The 21654-nt window shown below is 42.6% G+C and overlaps 1 protein-coding gene across 3 annotated transcripts in view; it reads right to left on the reverse strand.

Annotated features, from left to right (window-relative positions):
* The window catches only part of TEAD4 (TEA domain family member 4), a 51889-nt gene extending 38260 nt beyond the window's left edge, over positions 1-13629 (reverse strand). For 2 of the 3 annotated variants that reach the window (XM_009329869.1, XM_009329866.1), the window contains exons 1-2: positions 13557-13629; positions 7524-7778 (exon numbers count right to left, since the gene is read on the reverse strand). In XM_009329869.1, the coding sequence (XP_009328144.1) occupies positions 7524-7530 (7 nt within the window). In that variant the 5' untranslated portion in view covers positions 7531-7778; positions 13557-13629. Of the gene's footprint in view, positions 1-7523; positions 7844-13556 lie in introns of all 3 variants that reach the window. The other variant, XM_009329867.1, reaches the window with a different exon arrangement.
* Positions 13630-21654: the final 8025 nt, after the last annotated feature.

Below are 21654 nucleotides of genomic sequence, written 5' to 3' on the forward strand. Positions count from 1 at the left end.
GTCAAGGTTGAAGGCAACATTGTGCTAAATACCACACATGCACGTGTGTTTCCCTGTAATACTGTCATGCTTAGAAATAGGCCTATGTCTACAGCACTTGCAGTAAACAACTTGGGTCATTCCTATTGGGTTATCTCATCAAGCACTGGTTACACTCCTGGCACTCCAGTCCACAGGCTCCAATCTGAGCTCCTGAAAAGGGATTTGCAATTACTGTACAGATCACACTCAAGAAGAAAGAAGAGTGATTCTAAAGACATTTTACATGAAAAAGTTTCAATGAAAAACAGTGTCATTTCCTGTTCAAGAAGCTAGAGACAGAGCACGACCATGCCTGTATATGTGCATGCAGTGAGCCTCAGAATTTGAAGGAGTACCCAGAAGATGGGTCACAAGTTCAAGGTGACAGCAATGAGGAACAGCTGCTGGCTATGCACCCTTCAGCAGCAGGTGTACCCAGGCCCCAGAGGTTTAAGTCAGCTCTGCCAGTGACCAACAGACTTACAAGACCATCTGTCTGGGCACAAACTGCACACAGCCTTCCCAGTTTTGCTGCCCAGATCTTCACCATACACAGACAATACAGGGCTTGTTATGGATTAGCTAATGAGCAACTGTTTAAACCAATAGACAGTCCTAGTTCTCCTGTACTCATTATCTGGATCCTACATGAATGAGAATACTGCCTCTTCTTTTAGCTGTAATATTGTCTTTTTCTGATCAAGCAGCTTTCCTTCACTTTAGGGCACCCCTTGAGGCACTAGAACCTGGAAAGGTTATATTGTCTTGTACTGTTTTTGCTTAACAGATGTATAGGGATACTTTAATAAAGATTTTTTAAGTTGCATTTCATACATGCCCCAGCAGTAAGGCATGCCTTTGAAAGATACTTTAAAAGAGACTTCATATGATAGGTTTTGCTTACTTGCACTGTAGAAATAGGAAAGCTCCTTAAGAAAGCTCCTTTTTTCCTATGCCAGTTCTCCATGCAACCTCCATACACTTATCAGCTCCCTCTATGTATGTGCAGTCCCTTGCTTGAGAAATGTGATCACCATTCTCTACCCAATATCCAACTAATCAACAGAAATAAGACAAATTCTGAGAAAGCACTCACTGTATTTATCTTGAAGCTTGCTCTTCCTGTTTCAGACCTGAGAAAGTGCCTGTGTCCATCAGTCTAATAAACTTATTCATGTCACAAAAACACATAGTATAAATCATAATACTAACAATTTTGAAAAAAAAATGCAGATATTCACAGTGGAAAGCAATATTCGCTCACCACCTAATGCCCACTGTTCTCAGTTTCCCGTGTAAAATCATAGTACATCTAATCTAGAATCCACCTCTCATTCATACAAAACGCACACACACAGCATTCCTTGGGACTAGTTTTACAAATACATTCCTTACAGTTTTGTCTGATACAATTTTAAAAGTCCCCAACAACAGCATTTCCATTTTAACTCCTTACAGAAGAGACATCCCTCAGCACTGAGCACCATGCTGTCATGAAGCTTCTGCTGATATCCACCCTATATTCCTTCTTTCTCTCCCATTAATCCTAGTCATGCTCACATGTTCCACATAAAATCCCTCTCCCTCCTAAATGTTAACACCCTTCAAATATTTTTAGACTGTTATTATGTGTCCCCCCACCCTCCACCTTTCAGTCATCGCTTAGCCAAGCTATGTATATTTAGCTACTTTAATCTTTCCTCCTAAATCAGTCCCTTCAACTCCCAGAGCTCAATGTTAAGTCTGGTATGCTTGTTGCTCTTCTCAGAACTCACTCCGTGTTTTTGAGATCTTTCTGGTAACGTGTTTGCAAAAACCTGTCCAGAAGAAAGCTTTACATGTGCTTGTTTTAAGGAAAAAAGAAACCCAAGCCAGTGGACATTATTAATTTTCATTTTCCATGTCCGATTTTTTTCCCAGGTTTTGAATTCAATCTCAAATTTTAAATGTAAATGAACATTTTGTATATTTAAGAGCAGATTAGCAACTGGAAATATTTGGATCCAATTGTGAAAGTATGCAGTGTTTTTAAAAATGTAAAAAACTACTAAGGCTTTTTTACTAGACTTTTCAGAAAACAACTGGAAATGCGTAAAGTTATCCAGAAGCACAGCAGAAGCAAAACAAAGCCTTGCAACAAGGGAAAAGGCTGACAAATGAAACTGAAACAGTCTCTCAGGTACAAGGCAGATGAGTGGATACAGCTACCAAGCATAAAGCTGGCTTACTGAACTAGAAATCAATTAAACTGGCTGTGTTATTTACAATGCAAAAAAATCAGAACAAGTGCCTTGCTGACAATATACTACTACGGATCAACTCTATCTTGGAGAATTACTAAACGTTTGAAATTTAGAAATTAAAAAGTCAGAGGAAGAGCCAAAAGAGTAACGCAATGTTGCTAATGAAGGAAGTTACTTGAACACGATGAAAGCTCTGTGGCTGTAGACATATACAGTGAGAAAAACATAATCCTACACAACACTCTTGGTTTTAAGCCTGACAGATAAAAATGGGACTACAAAGCTGCTAAAAATCAAAAGGGACAGGAAAAAGTATGTGCCCTTTGTTGAAACAACAGAATAAAGCCCCAAAAAAGTAGTCACAATAATTTTGATAACATGTAATGCACAATAAAACTGCTAATATATTTCTGTTCAGTACTAAGTATGTTAAGAAAAGATGCCACAGCCAGTACTATTAACTCTATTAACTGCAACAGCAAGCAGTCTCCTGGTTGGTTGGCATTTCAAAAGTGGTAAATTCCTCAATTTTCAGGAAATGCTTGGAACTCATGGAAAAATATTTCTTTTTATGTTTGCATGGAGAAAACACCAGTTGAACTGACATACAGTTTAACATGAAGAACCCTAAACTCAGCTTATGAAGGAGATGGAAGGAAAAATTGACAAACTCCATCAGAAGTTTAACCTGTTGCAAAGGTCTCCAGAAATCTGGCTTTATCTAGTCAACAACAAAGAACTAGAACCACACAAAAGCAAAGTTGAAAGCTGACTCAGTGAAACAAAACCTTGTTATTGAGCAACTCCAAAAACATCACACCTACCACCAGGAAAAGGAGAGGAGGGAGAATTCTGCATCCTGACCAACTGTCCAGGAATCTAAGTTTTGTCTGTCTTCTGGTGTTTAAAATAGGAGATTCAATTTTGTTACCAAAACTGTGGGATAAAGGGCTGTTTTACGGTTCACTAGGTCACAATAACGGAGGGGATAGGAACTGCAGAAGTATTTCTCTGAGGGATATCACAGCTGAAATCCAAATTTTCAAATTATCTGGGCCAGCCAGTTCAGTGTCAACTAAGCACATTCCCAGCATGTTCCAACTGCTTTGACTGAAACATCATCAGGTGAGATGCTAAACTAGATACAGAAGAAAGCATCTGAAGACTAACACCTTGAAGATTTTCATATTTGTAATAGCTGCCATGCTTCTCCCTTCCCTCAAGGAGAAATAGCGTTTATGAACTGGGACAGGCAGTGTATGTTTTGTGCTTCTTCGGGTTTATTTGTTTGCTTTTGAGTTTTACTTTTAGTGACTTTCTGAGGTTGGGGAAAACATTAACTGATAACATATCCCTTTGAGATGAAGGCAATATCCTGCAAATTTACCTGGTTGTTTCAGAACAGGGGTGGGATGGACCACCTGTGACATGGTAGTTTTCAGCATCAGACTGACCTTTTATGCCAGCTTAATTCACTTTGCAAGCTCAAGTCTTTGCAGTTCACTGCCTGCTCCAGGTTTTAACTAGCAACATGGTTAACTATCCTTCTATCACTCAGCCTCTGAGCTTTGGACATCTTTAAGTATTTCCTATCAGCCGTACCAGGCCTTTGACTCACAAACAGATGGTACCAGCCTAGGAGATAGATGACTGCCCCCACCTGCTTGCCCCACCCTGCTCAGCACAGAAGTGGCTGAGCTGTTTGTAAACCAGCTGCTAAACTACTGCCTCTTACAGAACAGCAATCTAATAAGCAGCCACCAATTCCAGCTCCTCTTACAAAAAGGTGCTCCAAGCCAGATGTTTGTGCAGTGGAAGGGAACACTGGACAGCTAAGGCAGTAGCTCAGTCCTTCCAAGCTCTTACTTCCTTACTTGTAAATCAAGGCCACAGCAGCGTTTTGTCAAAATAAATACCACTTTGCTAGTTACTGTTTTTTATTTCTCTGTCCTCAGTAGTGTTGGGAGACCTGCTCTAATTAGCATCTCCATGCAAATCACACAAAGGTACTAAGCTTTTTCCCCCTCTTCTTTCTCTAGACCAGTACTGAAGATGCCAGGAGACAGTGACTCTAACACAGAATTCTAGGATTGCTTATTTAGTACAAATGCTACAGATATTATTTCTCCCATGGAAGAACATAGTTGAAAAATGTAAAAGCCAGATTTGTAATATGGTACCCCCAAAAGGCAACGCTTATAAAAATTATCCTGCGGGACCTTAGTGGTACCAGAAGGCAACAGATCAGTAAGTTAATGGTGCCCTGGACTCACTGCTTCTAATGTCAACACAATGACTAGGAGAAAAGATAGCATCCCATATCAAACAAGACAGCTTTTTGTGCCTTAAGCAGGTGGTAAGCAGAGACTGCTGGAGAGGACAGTGAAGGCTTGTACCTGGAGCAGCACTGTGGTATGAGCTTATTCAGTTGGGATGCTGCCTCCAGTAACGGAGCATGTCTAGGAGGGCAAAAGATAATGAAAGAAAAGGCGGCAGCAAAGGCATCAAGACACAGATCGTCAATGTACAGAGAAGAACCTGGCTGACTTCCAGGTGAAGTAGGGATCATGTCCACCCAGCAATCAGCAGTGGACTGAGCTAAAGGGCTGTAAGCAGCAAACCAGCTTGGAAGAGGCTAGGGAACACGAGCATGAGGCCTGTGTATAGGCTGAAACACACCTTTCTGTGCAATTTTAAATGTATTCAAACAAAGCAGTGCAAGTTCTTTATATTAGCTTGGTTCACTTCAGCTTGTTCAACATGTTTGCTGGTAAAAGCTACTAAATTTAAACTGATAACAGGTTGCCTCACAACAGGTGAGAAGGACATAAATTGCACATAGAAGAGATCCTGGGACCTGGAACATCGTGCCCAAAAGAGTAGGACCACACAAGCCACTCCTCAGTGGGAAACAGTGAAATGGTTCCCCTTTTGTCAGGGGAAGGGGCATATGCAGTTCTCTGTAACACCTCGCTCCTTGGTTCAATGAGTTCTATGCAAGTTGGTCACGGGACAGCTAAACAACCAGCTCTTGGAGGCAGGGCCGGCTCCACATATAGCTTGTCCTGTTCCGTGAGCTGGCTCATAAGCGGTGAAGATGAAATCAGGGACTATATTTATTCTCCCTGCCCGGTCATATCTTTTCATATATCCCAGGCTGGGCCCTGCTTCCTTGGCGTGGATCCTGGAGACTAGTAAGCAAAGGAGGGCATAAATCAGTGCCTCGGCCTCTGTCAGGAGCACATCGAACCAACCATCCACGCTGGGAACAGGTGCACTAAAGGCAAGCAGGGACACTGTCCCATTTGGAGTAGTGGAGGAGGGATTTCATTTCTTCTCCCAGAGCCTAGCCTAAACTTTTCACCCTGCAAGTGGGTTATTTACCTTCTGCAGCTCACCAGTGTAGTTAACTAGAGACTTTCCACTAAACACCAGTCCATGCTAGGTCAGGCCCCAGCTATGTCTCGGTGGTTTCTGTAGTCCATTCTACTTCATTTTTACTTTTGCTCTCACTCTTCTTTCTTTTCTGGTCCATTTTGCTCTCTGCTCTGACACGTTCACTCCAAAGCTGAAGTATTTCAGGGACTATGCAGAATGATTAGTAAATGAAGACAGTCTTAAAACACAACTGTAATTTTTCACCAGTAATTTTAAAGTCACTTGTCATGAAAACTAGTGCAGACTTACAGCGGCAAGGAGCATGCCACTAATCTATGCTTAATAACCATAGGGAGGATTTTCAAGTAATATTTTAGTTTGAATAACATTTTAAGCAAGCGTTGCTTCTGTAAGAAGCAGTCCTACCCTCAGCTCAACCATGGCTGCTCATTCCCACTCTCATCATCCCTTCTCTAAGTACCAGCACAAGCAGCTGTGCAGTGAAACAAATCAGGGGACATATCCAAATTAAAGTTCACTTTTTTCCACTTTCTGGCTGTGTTAGTTTTAAGCTGGATCAGTTCCCTGGTCAGTTCCATAGCACAACCACAAAAATGTTTGTGCCAGCATAGAGCAGGAATTGACGTCTACATCAGAATATTGACACTTGCTGAGCCTCAGGGTGATCAGCCTTACTCAAGATGTATTGCTCTATACAGATACAATGATGTATGTACCCAGTAAAACCATCCATTGGAGATAAGGCTGTGTAAACAAGACACCACCCATGCCCCCATAGTGAGAGCAATCCATTCCCTAGCTCAGGGAACAATGGCCCGATGGGTGGACAGAAACCTGCAGAATGACTTGTTAAGTGCTCCATATGACGCTTCAGGGCATGGTGCTCCCATGATGGGGCCTGCAAAGACACACAGATTCCAATGTAAAGGAAAAAAAACAAGCAATGACTAGGTAGGAAGAGGGTTGCCTTCCATAAGATCCTTGCTAGTGCTTTGCGAAACAGTTTTTAACACCTTGGGACTTCTAACCAAATGTTGTGCACTCTCAGCCTTTGCTTTGCTTTTTAGTCACCGAGTTACCAGGTGGCTTCTTCCAATACTGACCTAGAGAATCCAGCCCAGACCAGCTTCTTTGTGGACAAAATCAAAAGAGAAATTTTTACTGTGGAATAGATAAAAAATCCAATTCAAAATCATGTCTACCACCTAAAAAGTTGACTTCTGCTGCAGCTGCAAGCCAGCACTTTTCTGCATTCAGGGCTGGGTATCTAGCTAGCTAGCTGAGAAGAACCCACAGGTGAAAGGCATTCATGCCAAAGCTATAAAAAGGCAACCTACAATGAAAGGGAGCAGCCAGAGATGTCTGTTTTCTGCCCTTCTTAAGATCTCAAAAGCTTAGCTAGTTAACAAACCATAGGTGTTTGCACACCACCAGCAGAGCTATTCAGGTCTTCAGGGGCTGAACTTCTGCCCTTTAGCACCAGAGACCCAGACCTTTACCTGTTAGGATAACAAGAATGTTGGAGACAGCAGTGAGAGATACCATAAAAGATAGACTTAGTCACACCATGAAGCCATTATATGATATGTATCCAAAGATAAGTTCAGTAGCATGCCCAGCTCTGGGATCTACCTTACTGATACTCCCCTGAAAAAGACATCTATAATTCTTTCTGATCTGTGTGCATGGAATGTTAAAATCTTCACTGACTTTCCTAAATACAACTTGAAGCGACCAACTGCATCAACTTGGGATCACCTGAAAGAAGAGTTCATTCAGAACACCATTTCATGCGAGGCAAGTGGCCTGCGCAGGGCAGGCTGCCTGGAGATTTGTGATGTGCCCTTTCTTTCTCCTTACCGTACATCTTGCCTTCGTCTGACAAGATAATCTTCCGCCGTCCACATGGTGGGTAGATGGCTAGCGCTTCCTGGAAGCTCTGCTCAATGTCCGGACTCCACACACCCTCAGCGTCATTGTCAATGGGTTTGTCCAAGGCCTCGCTGCCCCCTGAGTCGTTGCTCCCCTCAGGGGAGGTGGGAGAACTCCACTCGTTGGAGGTAATGGTGCCAGCTAGAAACTCCAAGGTGCCACGTGGAGAAGCAGACTCAGATCCTGTGATGACAAACACATCCCATCTGTCAGTTAGAGATCCTTCTCTCTAGGAAAATGAGGAGATACTAAAGAAAAAAAAAAGAATCAAAAAACCTCAGTGAGGAGGGGTTTTACTACAAGTTTACCTTAAATGGTAACTCAGCCACGTGCTTGATATCTATTAATGTTGAGATGAAAATCTTTTCTACAAATCCTTCTGATGCAACAGCCTGCTTCCATATCTCTTTGGCTTATTAACTCTCTATCACTTCCCAATTCTTCTCAAACACTATGTCTTCTTGCCTATGTCTGTCTCCTAATTTCCTTCTCCCTCTGCTGTCATTATCTGTGTAACTGTTATTTAACTTTCTGAAGCACGCATACAGGGATTCAGTCTGTGGGAAAGACTACACAAAATGAAGCAGTGATGAATTATCTAGTCACCACTTGAGCACCGGGGTTGAAAGTTTCTCAGATACTGTTTCACTGGATCAAAGTTAGTAATCGGTGTCATTTTTAACACTGACATTTCTTCTTCTCAAGGATCAGCTGCACTTCTAAAAAGCAATTCCTGGAGACAGACAGTTTAATGCAATGTCTCCCAAATCTCAGCACTACATCCTGGCAGGAGCAGAAGGCACCATGAGTAAAAGGATAAAGGCACTAGGTTGCAGGTCAAGAATCCTCGGCGCTTAGCCTGTTTCTACTGCTCATCTTCAAAATGACCTTGGGCAAATTCCTTCAGTTCTCTGTGCCTCTCTGCCCCCTCATCCTTTACCAGTCTCAGGCTATTAGATTTGCCACTGGGCAGGAACAGAAACTGATTTCTCATTGAACCTAAGCAGACAGCTGCTAGCTCTTGAAAACTACAATAAATTATAGTCTACTTATAAACACCTACAGTAGAGGCTGAAGTCATTGAGTGGAGCTGCTAAAACACTCATTCAGAAAGCAACTTCAGACCATACAGGCACTACCAGTCAACCACATAAGACAAATGGCTTTTAAAGACACAGATCATTCCCCTGCCTTAATACCAAAGTTGTTCGTTTACATTTCTAATGGTTTCGTTATTTGAGTTACAAAGAATGTTCACAAGCCACCATTTGAGAATCCAGTTAAATGAGAGAGTTCAAAACTTCCCTGCGTATCACCACATTGAGCTGGGTAGCAAGAAAATCAGAATAAGACTTTTTTTTGCAAGAGCAACAGAATCATCAAACCCATACTGAACAAGAGAGTAAGGAGAGAGCTATGACACACCAAGTCAGACTAGCTCAGAAATATCACAGTGACAATGTAAAGGAGGACAGAGGAGAAATTTGGGCATGGTCTATGTCAAACACTAGCTAGAACTAAATTTGTGCAGTTATGCCATGCCCTATTTGGTAAACAGGCAAAGCAGGTACATTCACCCAACTTCAGAAGTTCAAAAATTCAGGGCTTATGGCTCCAGAAACTTTTCTGACATCAACTTAAAAAAGCATTACATCATACACTCCTTTTTAAGTCTCTTTGGATTTCATGTTTACAAAATGAAAGACCATAATGACTAGATTTTTTATTAATTTTTTTTAATAAAAGCTGAAATTCTTAAGAATTTTATCATTTCAAAAGCTGAAGTTGTAAAAAAGAGTTGACAACACTGGCTCTCAGAAGGTTTCACTGCTCCTTAATGACTTTAGACAGCAGCAGATACGTATTTTACATCTCCATCACCCACCAAAAGCTCAGGAAACAAAGGAGATAATACTGGGCATGTAAATAATTTCTAGACACGGTATACTTCTTACATCACGGTGCAGCCAAGTGGTTCACATGGACATTTAGAAAACCCAGTATATGACTTATTTCCTGTGAGAATGTTTGGAACATATGAACCACTGGAAGGGCCTACCACTGTCCATCCATCCATTCCAGCCCCTACATTAGATTATTTGAATCCTCTTGACCCACGCTATACATTTTCAGAGCTCTAATGAACATGGGAAGAAATAAAAAAATGGAACATGAGGGGGGCAGAAAGGGGAACTCACATTTGGCCTTTACCACTGGGACAGACATCCCAAGCACACTGTGAATGGCACCAAAGCAGGCAATGTGACTTTTAAGAGATCCTGAAATGAACAGTAACAGTTGCTTCCCTCACCAAGCATCTATCACCAATACACCGCCTTTCACTGGCAGATGCTCAATAAAAAATTACATGGGTATTCAAGAGATTGTCCTGCTGGGGAATCAGCGTAGAGGAGTAAGCTTCTGTTTCTCTGTCAGAGTCCCTCTTGTGGAAAGCTATCTGTTCCAACTGTTCTTCTTTTGATATTTCCCCAAGCATCCCTAGTCCCTAGAGGCTGTCAAGACCCTCCATATTTAATGCGCATTAAAATCTCCACAAACACAAGGCACAGACTAGTTTTAACTTAGGCTGACAGACTGAGAAATGGAGGGGTTCAGAAAGAAGCCTAAGGTGTGATAGCAAGCGTATTCATAGTACCACCTGCATTTGGAGCTGGAAGTCTCATGACAGTCAGCAGGCTCCACACCAACCGAAATCATACTCTAACTGCTCAACTGTATGAATCCCAAAGCCATGGTCACTGGAAGCTACAACCTCTGCTCTCAAACCAAATCCCCTAGCAACGCATACAAGTAGACAAAGTAATCTCCTAGGGAATGTATGGCCGTGATAACCATAAAAAGCACCTACTTTGAATCCAGTTATTTTCATCTCCTTAATGTCCATGCAGACACGGATGGATACCTAGCAGATGATTTCAGGATGGCACACTCTTACGTTGGAAACTAAGCAACCATATCTGAAGCATAACTTCCCTCCCCGCCCCGCGCCCCCCCGGCGTCCAAACCCTAGGAGTTGTTGCCTGATCATTTCAGGTTTTACAAGGCTTCATTCACATCTGTGCCAAGCACCTTTGATGACAAAGGAAACTCTGGGTCCTTTCTGATCCAAGGTCCAGAATAAGTGGAGGAGAAAACATATGCTGTATTCAGTTCAGTGTCAACTCCCAAGACTCTCTTCTCCAAACACGAAAGAAAAGTTGTGCCAACTGCTGCCAAAATCACTTGTATATTCAGGAAAGTCCACAAAGCAAGAGACAGAATGTGTGAGCCTTATCTCACATTAGTCTAAATCAAGGGACATGTGGAACATAAGAGCAATGAGAGAAGAAATTACATAAATCTTGAAGTGACTAGATACTTTTTTTTTTTTTTTAATGCTTCTTACTTTTTGTGCCTTGACCAGCAATGTTAGTCCTATCCCAAGCTACAGCTAGGTCAGCAGGCACTGAAATGTGCTATTGTGGCCAATCCCAACTTTTCTACACCTTGGGGCCTGATTCTGCTTTCCCTTCGTGGCACTAAAGCTATTCCTGATGGATGGTGAGAAAAGTGGAATTGGGCTGACTATAAAATCAAGGATGTTTAGCCACCTCCAGCTGAAACCTCAATAATCACCCAGACACTAACACAAATTGGCCTTCTTTTTGATAACTTCCAAAGAAATTCCATAGACTGAAATGACGATGAAAATCCTTGTAATTCTGCCTCCAGTTCAGTAAGATGCCAAGGGCTTAAAGGGCCTGCAAAGTTTTCTTAAATAATGTTGTTTAAATAGTAAGCTCCATGTGCAATCCCAGGCAATACTCTGTGCTCAGAGGCAATAAACACTAATACAGGGAGTCCTGGTCAGGTGCTATCTGTCTGTGGGTCTCTTCTTTGGCTGAAGACTTCAGACCTTCCATTTCCTGCACTGTTGATCTGAACTCTGAACTCACTGATGGCCAAAGTGGCCACTTATTAAACCAAGAAAAGCAAACTGTAGAGAAGCTGGGGGCTAAACTCTACGGTAAATGGTTTTATTAGTATGGCAAGTTGAAAAACTGTCAGTGGAGCCACTTTCCATTGAAAAAGCAATCTGTTCAAAAATAGAGCATTTTTCAGAAACATGCTAATGTTGAATGTGTTATTTATAAGAAAGGTTTGAATAATATTCATTAGTAACTACTTTAACAAAATACAAATGCTTCAGCATCTAGCTTTCAGTTTGCTTCTGTTTTCCCATTCAATCAATAGTAACTATACACATACAGCTTGGTAACTTTAATGGTGATTTGTGTTACTGAGTGTTCTAATACCACTAAATATTTTAGTACTTAAAAAAAAAAAATAGTTTACAAGTTCTGCTTATGGAAGAGCTTGTAATCACAAAGCTTTCTTCTGATGTGGAGGGAATTTGATTCTGAAATCACTAAACAGACATCCCAGTTTCTAGGCATGCTCAGACAATTCCTCCCCCATCTGAATCGCCTCGCCAGGCACAGTTCTTGGGATCAGAGGAGTCGGAGGATGTTGTCCCATTCTTGTAACAGGAAGTTTTGCCAGAGGTCCCAGGCCTGGTGTTTGTTCGCTTCAGATTCCCTCAGTTTGAACTTACACTCCTCTTCTTGGCCTATTTTTGGTATTGTACCTTACACTTGTTCTTATTCTGATCCCACTCTTATTTTACTGAGGGATGATTAACTACCTTTCTTTGTGGGGTCTAGTCATGGATTCTCTCCCAGGATCAAAGACACAAGCCCCTCACAACACCCCCACCTCCTCACCACAGTATCTCTACTTCCTTGTTATGTTTTCCCTCTGTCCAAATACCGTTTCTTATTCACTCTTGCTCCCTGCTCTTTCTGCCATGGCCCATCTCTTAATGAGTCACTCACAAAGGCAGGCTTTTGGGTCAGAGGAAAGCAAAACCATGGAGAAAGCACAAAAATCTTTCAGCTCCAGCAGCTTTGCTTTAATTGTTCTGATGCTGGTAATTTCAACACTAACTCTCTTTCCTTTCACACATGGTGGCTCATTGAGATTCAGAGATCCTGCAGGGCTAGACAGCTGCCAAGAGCCCTTCAGCGAGGTCTCATTGACAGAGAGCACATCTTTAACAGACTCCGTAGTCTGACACATCTGCTTTCTAATATCAATCCCTCAGTCATTACTGTTGGTAACAGCTCCCTCTTAAGTGTTTGTGGCAGCTGCTCAACACAAAATCATACTTTCCTGAGGATCTGAAAAATTGCAGCCAGCTGTCTCCAGTTGTTCAGTTTTCTTAGAGCTGCTCTGTCCAAAAGACTCCCCCCACTCCATGGCCACCCCCTTTCCCTCCTGGAATCGGTATCAAGCACGACATGCTAACCAGAGACGTCCCTATTCACTCACTCCTCCCAGGCAGGAACACTCGCCAGCACAGCCGTATGGAGTCTGACAGTGCAGTTCCACTCCTGCTTCTGAGCTGGCTGCACTCTGAGGCAAGTCACTTCATTTTACCAAGGACGTCCCTTCATCCTTGGTCTCATTTAATGGCACTGCAAGCTGTGGGGGCAGGGACTGCTTCCTATTACAGGTATTCCTTGATGTCATTGCAATGCAAACAAAACCAAACAATTCCGGTACTCAGTACCTTAGTAACATGAGCTAAATACTGCTACTATAGAGGATCTGAAGCACAACATTTTCGTATCTGATCAGCAGTCAAACAGAATTTCAAAAAAGAATGAGTTCAGCCAGAAAAGAAGATGTCCTGCTGCTCAAACTATAACTTTAGAGTAGTTTATAACAATAAGAAAACCTGGAAACAGCAACAACCAGTCAGTTACTTCCATCCAGAACACACTAACAAATGAGCTTACACAATGCAGTCATACAAGATTTGGGTTTAGGAAAGCAACAGTTTGGAATACTATGAAATCTATTGTGCGAGGTACGATGGAAGATAGCATTCAAACTTACCAGAGGAAGAAGGCTGGGAAATTCTACGGGACACTACAACAATAGCTCAGTTCCTCTGAAAGAGAAGAATGAGTGCAATGAGTAGATGAGTAGCTCCAAGGGGGTGCAACTCAAAGACTGCAGGGAAAAAAAACGTCCTGGAAAGGGAAAAGGTGGGAAAGCAGCTGTTCAACAATAACTAAGGTCTGTTAAAGCTTGCAGGCAAAAGAGGACAGAAATCATGAACATGTTTACACGGTCTCTACAGAGCAAAATAAATAAAGATGCAACTGTAGCAAGACCAACTAGCACTGAACTGTATCTAGGAAGGTAACAGCACTTCGGCAGCACCAGCCAGCAGCCAGTTGCTCAGGCTCCTCAGGAGCTGCACTGCAGTCATTAAATCAGCCTGGAGCCAGAGCCACTCCGTTTCGGCAGAAGATCCAGCAACAGTGGAGATGAGCGGGTGCATTCACTGAGCTTTTTGAGGGGGCTCCGCTCAAACACTCTGTAACAACTTAGCCAAGTGGTGAGACTGGCTACGATCTCACCTTTTGCCCTGGGCCTCCTGCAATCCCTGAGCAATGGTGGCTATTCCCTGCGAATATCCCTATCCACCCAGGACACCAGAGTAATGCTGCCTAATCCTATCAATAAAACCAGTTAAGGTAAGTGTTACGTGCTGTAGGTGAAGCAAAAACTCTTAACAGGCAGCAGCGCCAGGCAAGGAAGAAAGGAGAACTGAGGTTTCCCTCTGTGTATTGGGCAAGGTAATATATTCATTACATCTACAGGCTGCATTGTGAGATTTTTGTCTCCGTCTCACCACTGAATAAGACTGGTTTACAAAGGAACAAGCACTACTAGCTTCAGATCACATCCAACATAAGCTTGGGCTCCAGCTGAATGCTTATCACGCTGCCTAGCATAAAATCAAGCTTGGTTTGCTTGCTACACTGAAACTGCCTGCAGCAGCTGCTGTTCAAAAGGCACCTGACTTCCTGAGCAAAGCAAAACAACGCTCTTTAATTATTGCAGTAGCTGAGCTCTGGCTGAAACAGAGAGAGGATGTAGTGTCCAGCACAGTGATATAAATCAAAACAAGGACAGAGGAGAACTTCTATCAGTGCAGCCCTGGATAATGCAGTCAAACAGGATGTGATGAGATAAGGCTGTGTGTGGCCTTGCACACCGTCCAGTCAGTTCCATTCGTGATAAAGGAAACAGAACACAGAGCTTTGCTGCCCTAAGGAGGGGAGGAAAAAAAATACACAACCCAACAACAACAAACCCAAAGGCTAGTTCTGCTCCCACTAGTCTAGGGGTGGCCAACTTGGGGATCGATTCTGAGCCACAGGCAACTCGCGCACAGCTCCCAGATACGGGCTACATCACAAGGCCACCAGCCTTGGACTGACAAAATGACTACTGTGTGATTCACATCTCAGCTGGGAGAGAAAAATGAGCCAGCAAGGGCAGCAGAGATTGACACTGCCAGGTTGCCCTGGGATTGAGCCACACACTGGGCTGGCCCCAGCCCTCAAAGGAACAGTGCAATTCCTGGGGAGTCACCGTTATCTCCCATGCGGGAACTGTTCCCAGAGCTCCCATTCTCCCTGACTTTCCAAGACATGTGGCATGTGTTTCACAGCTTCCCAAACAGATGAAGGTTGTGGCAGGGTGAAAATGGTTAGCCAGCCTCGTGCTAGCAGCAGCGGTCACCAGGAGTCATTCTCCCAACAAGCACGGAGCTGGTTAGAAAGCAATAAACCAGGAGGAAGTCAAATAATCATGTCCCTTTTCTATTGCAGAATCACCAGTAGTGTTAGCTAACACGTTTAAATCACAACTGTCCCTTCAACGTTGACTGATAAAAATTGCTTGGGTCTCACCAAACCAAGCTAGAGACAGAAATAAATCATGCTTAGCTTTTTCCCAAAGAGTATTATTCGCTTAATTATTAAGGAATAGGGAACCTTTAATAGCAACCTAAAAAGGCCTTGCTCCTAAACCCACTGAAAGTTAGTTATCCTGAAAATCTCTCCATCAGACTCAAAAGCCCCCATTTTACCTATGGAAAAGACTATAGCACAAAGACCTAAGTGAACCACCCAATGACAAAATCAGACTGGGGGCAAAATCCAGACAAGAATTTCAAGACAAGAAAAGGTGAACTTTAAAAGTGATTTGCAATTGCAAGTGGTATAACTTCAGAGGGGGTCATGCTCAACACTGTCTGGAAATTGTGCGTCTTTTGAGTCTTTCTTGACAAGTAACACGAAATTGAGAGACTCATAATGCCTACTTTATGATATCCAAATCAAATTCTTATTTCCTAATCCTGCCTCCTGTTCATGACATCTCACAACCTCTTGTCTAGGACTCAAGGGTAGATGTCCCAAAAAAACCTCACAACTGTGACATACTTAGCTTCCCATGGCACTAATGGCAGAATTTCACATGAACTCAGACAGGAGACAGACGTTTGCAACTCTCATCCAAAGCAGTGAAAATGTTTAGCTCCAAAACTATAGCCAGTCTCCAAGAAAAGAAATAGCTGAACCTGGGCTAAGAGTCCTACAATGGAATAGGCAGAAGCACTGACCACACAACCCACGCACACGGTCAGATTGCCGCATCTGCAGTGCTTGCAGGTAGTCTGTGTTGTGGCCGCAACCTGTCCGGCCAGGGCTAAGCCCTTTACTAAAGCCTCAAGACAAAAGCAAACCACAAACAGGCAGAATAGGTATATAAAATGGGACCTCAATTCAGTCAACCAATTAAGCACGTGCCTTGATTTTAGTACTAGTTAGACAGGAGCTTAAAGCTATTTGATACTTTTGATAAACCAATGCCTAAGTAAAGTAAAGAACAACCATGAAACATCTGCATCATATAAGTGAACCCTACTCATGGCTACCAACCAAGCTGCACTCTCTTGGGGTACTCAGAAACCACCCCAGCTCAGTTTTGGAGTACACGCTCCACCTGGAACACGCAGCAGGTGAACACTCACTGCTTACAGCTAAGATGATCACTTCCTGAGGGCTGACACTGAGGGAAGTCTGCCAGATTTGTTTTTTCGTAAGAGTCTGAAATTTCCTAGCAGACAAACAGACGCCAGCCATTTTAACCGGATTCTAGTTCTTCTACCAGTTTGATACAAGAGACAGTAGAGCCGTCCCCAACTCGGACTAGTGTAATTTTGAGCTCAGAACTCTCCCCTCTCAACTGTGGCATAAACACACTGTCATTTCCAAACCGCTGAACATACAGGGATTTCACAGAAAGCAAGTGAAAATCATGAGAACCTGTGAGTACAACGACAACCCTCAAACGGGAATCACTAAGCAAAAAAGGAGAAAAAAGAAATGACAAAAACTGAACAACACAGGTTAAACTTGCCCCCAGATATTACAGGAAAGCAGGAACCTTCCAATTTATCTCTTTGCCCTTCCAGACCCTTCTCACCAGGAAGGTCAACAGGTTATATACCTTCTGCTGGATTAATCTACAGGAGAACAAGGGCAGCTAGCCAAGCAAAATTAGATTCTTAAAGGGACACAGCCAACCACAGACTTGACTCCAGTTTTTAAAACATGTTCTTACAAATAAAACCTGTGACCAAAAACAGTGGAAAAAAATGCTGCTTCTCTATTTTTCAGTTAGCTTACTGGGTGGATAGAAACAGCGATTTACATTATTACCCCTGCACAGTTACTTTCTTCTGTTCACATAGATCCTTCACAAACAAATGGGGGCGGGGAAATAAATAGGATTTTATTTATTTATTTTTAGAAAGATAAATCAAAGAGCAGTGAGTGTACTTGGAGAAAATCTTCTTATGCAAACCTCTCTCTTACACCTCTCTCTTTTTTTCCCTGAGCTGACAAGATTTTCAAACTAAGAGAACCTCTCTAAATCCTGCTAGTATGGTATCAGTGAGCTTTATTTAAAGGACCTGCTATGGAGAAGAACGATCAGGTAAGATGAACTTAAGACACATCAGCAAATCCTCCCTTTCCATTTCAGTATACACATGGTCAGTGCTCTCTTGACTTTTCCTCCTTCAGTTAAAGCAGTCCTGGTTACGAGAGACTAGACTTTGCCTGGACATCTATCATTAATGGTTACCATACTGTTTGAAGGGAGGTACTTTGAGGACTATGCTTATCTTCTCTTTGGCAATAGCAAAGCAGATGCTTCAAGGGCTCGTATCCATGCTCTGAAAGCCACTGACATTCACATCTCAGAAGTACAGAGAAGTAAAACACCTACCCTTTGGCAATCATATTCTAAGGAAGGTAAGAACAAGGTAATTACAAACCTACTACGGAACAGAAAAACAGAGCCAGTGACTCAGCCAGTGGCACCGGGAACTGGAAAACCTGCCCCTCCCTAGCAGGAAAACATCTAATTCATATGGCCTTAAAAACAAAGGGGAGTGACTGCATCATCTCCAGAAAAAGGAGGACCCAAGGGGCAGGAACAACAACAGCAACAAAAACCCACCCAAAAAAACCAAACAAAAAATCCCCAAGAACCCAAAACACCACCTCCAAACCCCAAACCTCTTTCTAATCATCTAGTCTCAGATCTTGTAATGAGCTCCACGCATGCAAATTCCTGACTTTTTAACAAGGCTCTACGAAGGACCATCTTGGGCATTTATTTAGCATGGTGGCGGGCATAATGCGCATGCATTACTGTAAATCTTGATAAAACTTGATTGCTCTTCAAAGGAGAGAGAATTGCCATGAAGTTAGGGAATGAAAAGAATACACTGCATGATGCAATAGGTTTAGATTTAGAATAGCATTTGCTACTCTCCAAGGAAATCATAGCTGAAAAATTATCTCAGATTGCTTTGGAGAATACTGCTCATATTATTAGAAAATTAACTAACGGCTTCAAAACTAAGTGTAATGATATATACCAATGGAACCAACAGGTACAGGGGGCATCTACTAGGTTGCTGCAGGGATCTTTGCCAGTCTGGATTTCTTTGATGTCTTAATTAGAGATCTAAGACTGAATAAAGGGAATGTTAATGAAACTTGCAGGTGATACAGAATGAAGTTTACAAACACCAGCGGACAGAAACAACTCAAAGGGATTCAGACAGCTCAAAAACAAACAAGAGAGGCAAGGGGGACAAATAAGACTAGGTGGAAAAAGTAATGCGAAGAAACTGAAGAAACAACAATTAAAAAAACAGAGATAAATCAAGGAAAAAGCCCTGCCAGAAGCAGGAGCTAAAGACATGCAAGAGTGAGAATGCTGAGCAAATGAGAGCGCTGTCTGCAAAGCAAATGCTTCTACAAAATGACCAATGTAACTTTTGTCTGCCTGTGCTCAGTTATCACTTCGGGCAACAGAGAGAGATAAATCACCTCCAACACGCGGAATATCAGATCTCATTCTGCAGAAGGAACACAGATAAATTGAAGAAAGTGAAGAGCAGAGTATAAAAAACAATCGTTAGGCCTAGAATAACAGATGCTGAAAAATATTAAAAGTTTAGTCTCATTAGTAGCTTGTAAGAACTTAGAAGGTGCAAACGGGGAGAGAGAGAGAGAGAGAATAAGCAATCATTTCACAGAAATACACACCAAGGCAAAAACTGTGGCAGTGGAGTAAGAAAACTTTTCTGATGTTAAAGTACACTGGGCGATAGGAAAGTTGCCCAAGAAAATTACTAGAGGATCCACTGCATAGCATTTATGGGGTGAAAAAAAAACCCCAAAACCAACAAATGAACAAAGGACAAATCTGAGCTATAGGGAAAGTATAGCAGATCTTTAAAAAAAGGTAACACTGAGTTTTTGCTTTCTTAAGATACAGTCGTGGCCAGATAAGACAGAAAATCATTTCGCTGTCACAGGAGCCACTGTAGATATGATCCAATGAACTACTTAAAGTGGGAAAAGATGACAATGTTGCTAAGAAAATATCCCTATTCTTCCCCCACTGGCCACCCCCTAGTCATTGCACCCCCTTCTCCAGGCACACCAGCATTTATGTGACCATATGATTAACTGGACTGGAGAACAGATGTGGCTGAGAACTGACTTGCTAGAAGACAGCGTTACTTTTCATCTGGATCAGCCCCCCGGCCCGGGTCAGTAAACAGCAGTGCCAATACCCATGCCAGCGACAAAGGAAAAGAGGTGTGACAAGTACGGAAACGGACAGTTTGAGGCTGTGCGGACAGGTCCTGTCTACAGCAGCGCCAGCCTGAAGTCTTTGTGGACCCACCCCTTGAGTTATGTTGTGACGGAACCAAGAGCTGAAACATACAATCAGAAAAAGACACGTAATACTAAGGAAGGAAAGCTGTGAATGAGTATAACGTCACTCCAGAGATGTAAGCAGCATCTATTGGAAACTGTACTTTTCAGCTACTTTCTCAAAACTCTACTTACTGTATACGAGTTCTGTGAAACAAATACCCGAGTAAGAAAACCAACAGCAACTGTGATTTTATTTTAAACCACCAGCAAGATCCAGTGCCATTGGAGCCCTTTTTCTCTTCAGAGCTTGGCAGTACTATTTTCATACTGTTTTCCCACAGATGTTCTGTAATACACTAACATTAAAACACTTATCACTGTAATAACCTAAAATACTTCAAAGCCATTGGTAAAATTAATTTAAAAAATCCAAACGACGTAGCAGGAACCAAGACAGTGGAGAAGTTCCTAACACCCATTCTCATGCACACTAATTGCTCCCAAGATCACCTCCGAGAGGATACGAACAATGAGCTGATACTCCAGTTTAGAGATGATAGACTTTGTCCCACGCTCAAGTTTGAGGGAGCCATCCAGACCGGGATGTAGGAAAACCCCCTGAGGTGACTGCACCCACGGTCTGGCTGCCCTTCGCTCTGTCAACCCACGTTCCAAAGAAAACCACAGAGTCCCTCAGCATCCAACAGCACTAATAAAGAAGCCCCTCTGTATTCATTGCAGCACCATCCAGGCTCGTCTCTGTCGTGAGAAAAAGCTGTCAGGACCAAAAGGCTTTAGCTACACAGGTGATAGATAGTACAGCAGCTTCAACCCGGCCCTAGCACTTGTTACACACCCAGCCTGCTTCCCCCCTTGCTCTGTTCCTCTCGCTCCTCCCCGTTAACTCTATGCCCTGTCCTACTGCCCGCTTCCTTCTGTAGGACAAGAACAATAAAACCTCTTACATTTACACAGACAGATGGACAGACAGGTGAACAAATGCTCCGCTCACTTTGCCCACAGACAGTGCAATCAAGTCTAGGGGAAACCGATCTGTTCAGAGTAATGGGAAACAAGAAAAAAAAAAAAAAAACACAACCGAAACAGCCCCCAAATCTCCTTCCCTTCCACTTGGCCCCCTGCATTTCAAAAGTATTTTGCATTGCTTATTTGTAGAGGATTCACGGAACTCGGCTCTTTAAGGTTGGAAAGTAATATGAGTGTAACTTCAGGTTAAACAAAAGCAAAAAAAATTGGTATTTAGTTGTGGGGGGTTTTGTTTTTGTTTTGTTTTTTTTTTAACTTTTTACTTATATATGACCATTCACCATAAAGTACTTTACAGAAGTCCTTAAAATACATTGGGTTACACTCCTTTCCCCTTCTACAAAAAAAGCCCCATCTTTAGCATCCCATGCAAGGAATTGTTTAAAGGGAATTATCTACATAAGATAAGAGATTACTTGGGGAAGCTTTTTGTTTGGTTTGTGGTGTTAGGGTTTTTTTTTATTTAAATCCTTTCCAGAGGCATGCCACCAAAACTCAACTCTAACTTCAGAATAACTGATCTGGGAAAGCAGTATTCCCCCATCTTTCGGTAAATACCCCGTAACAACCCACATGCCTTCTCACGGATGGGTTTGCTTACGATTTTTTTGTTTTGTTTTTCCCCAAAACACCCTCCATAATTCACATTAAAATTTATTACAGAAAGTACCGATCCTCCTCTCCGCCCTCCCCGAGAACATCTCTACGAACGGTACAGAAACCTATTTTTTCCCATTAGAAGTGCTAGCGGTTTTCAGCCGATGCGACAAGCGACCGAGTTCCCGAAGTCCCAGCGCCGGCAGCAGCCCCTTCCCGACGGGGGAAGCCGCCGGAGCCTC

The sequence above is a fragment of the Pygoscelis adeliae genome, unplaced genomic scaffold, assembly GCF_000699105.1.
Source record: "Pygoscelis adeliae isolate BGI_AS28 unplaced genomic scaffold, ASM69910v1 Scaffold618, whole genome shotgun sequence".
Classification (NCBI taxonomy): Eukaryota; Metazoa; Chordata; class Aves; order Sphenisciformes; family Spheniscidae; genus Pygoscelis; species Pygoscelis adeliae.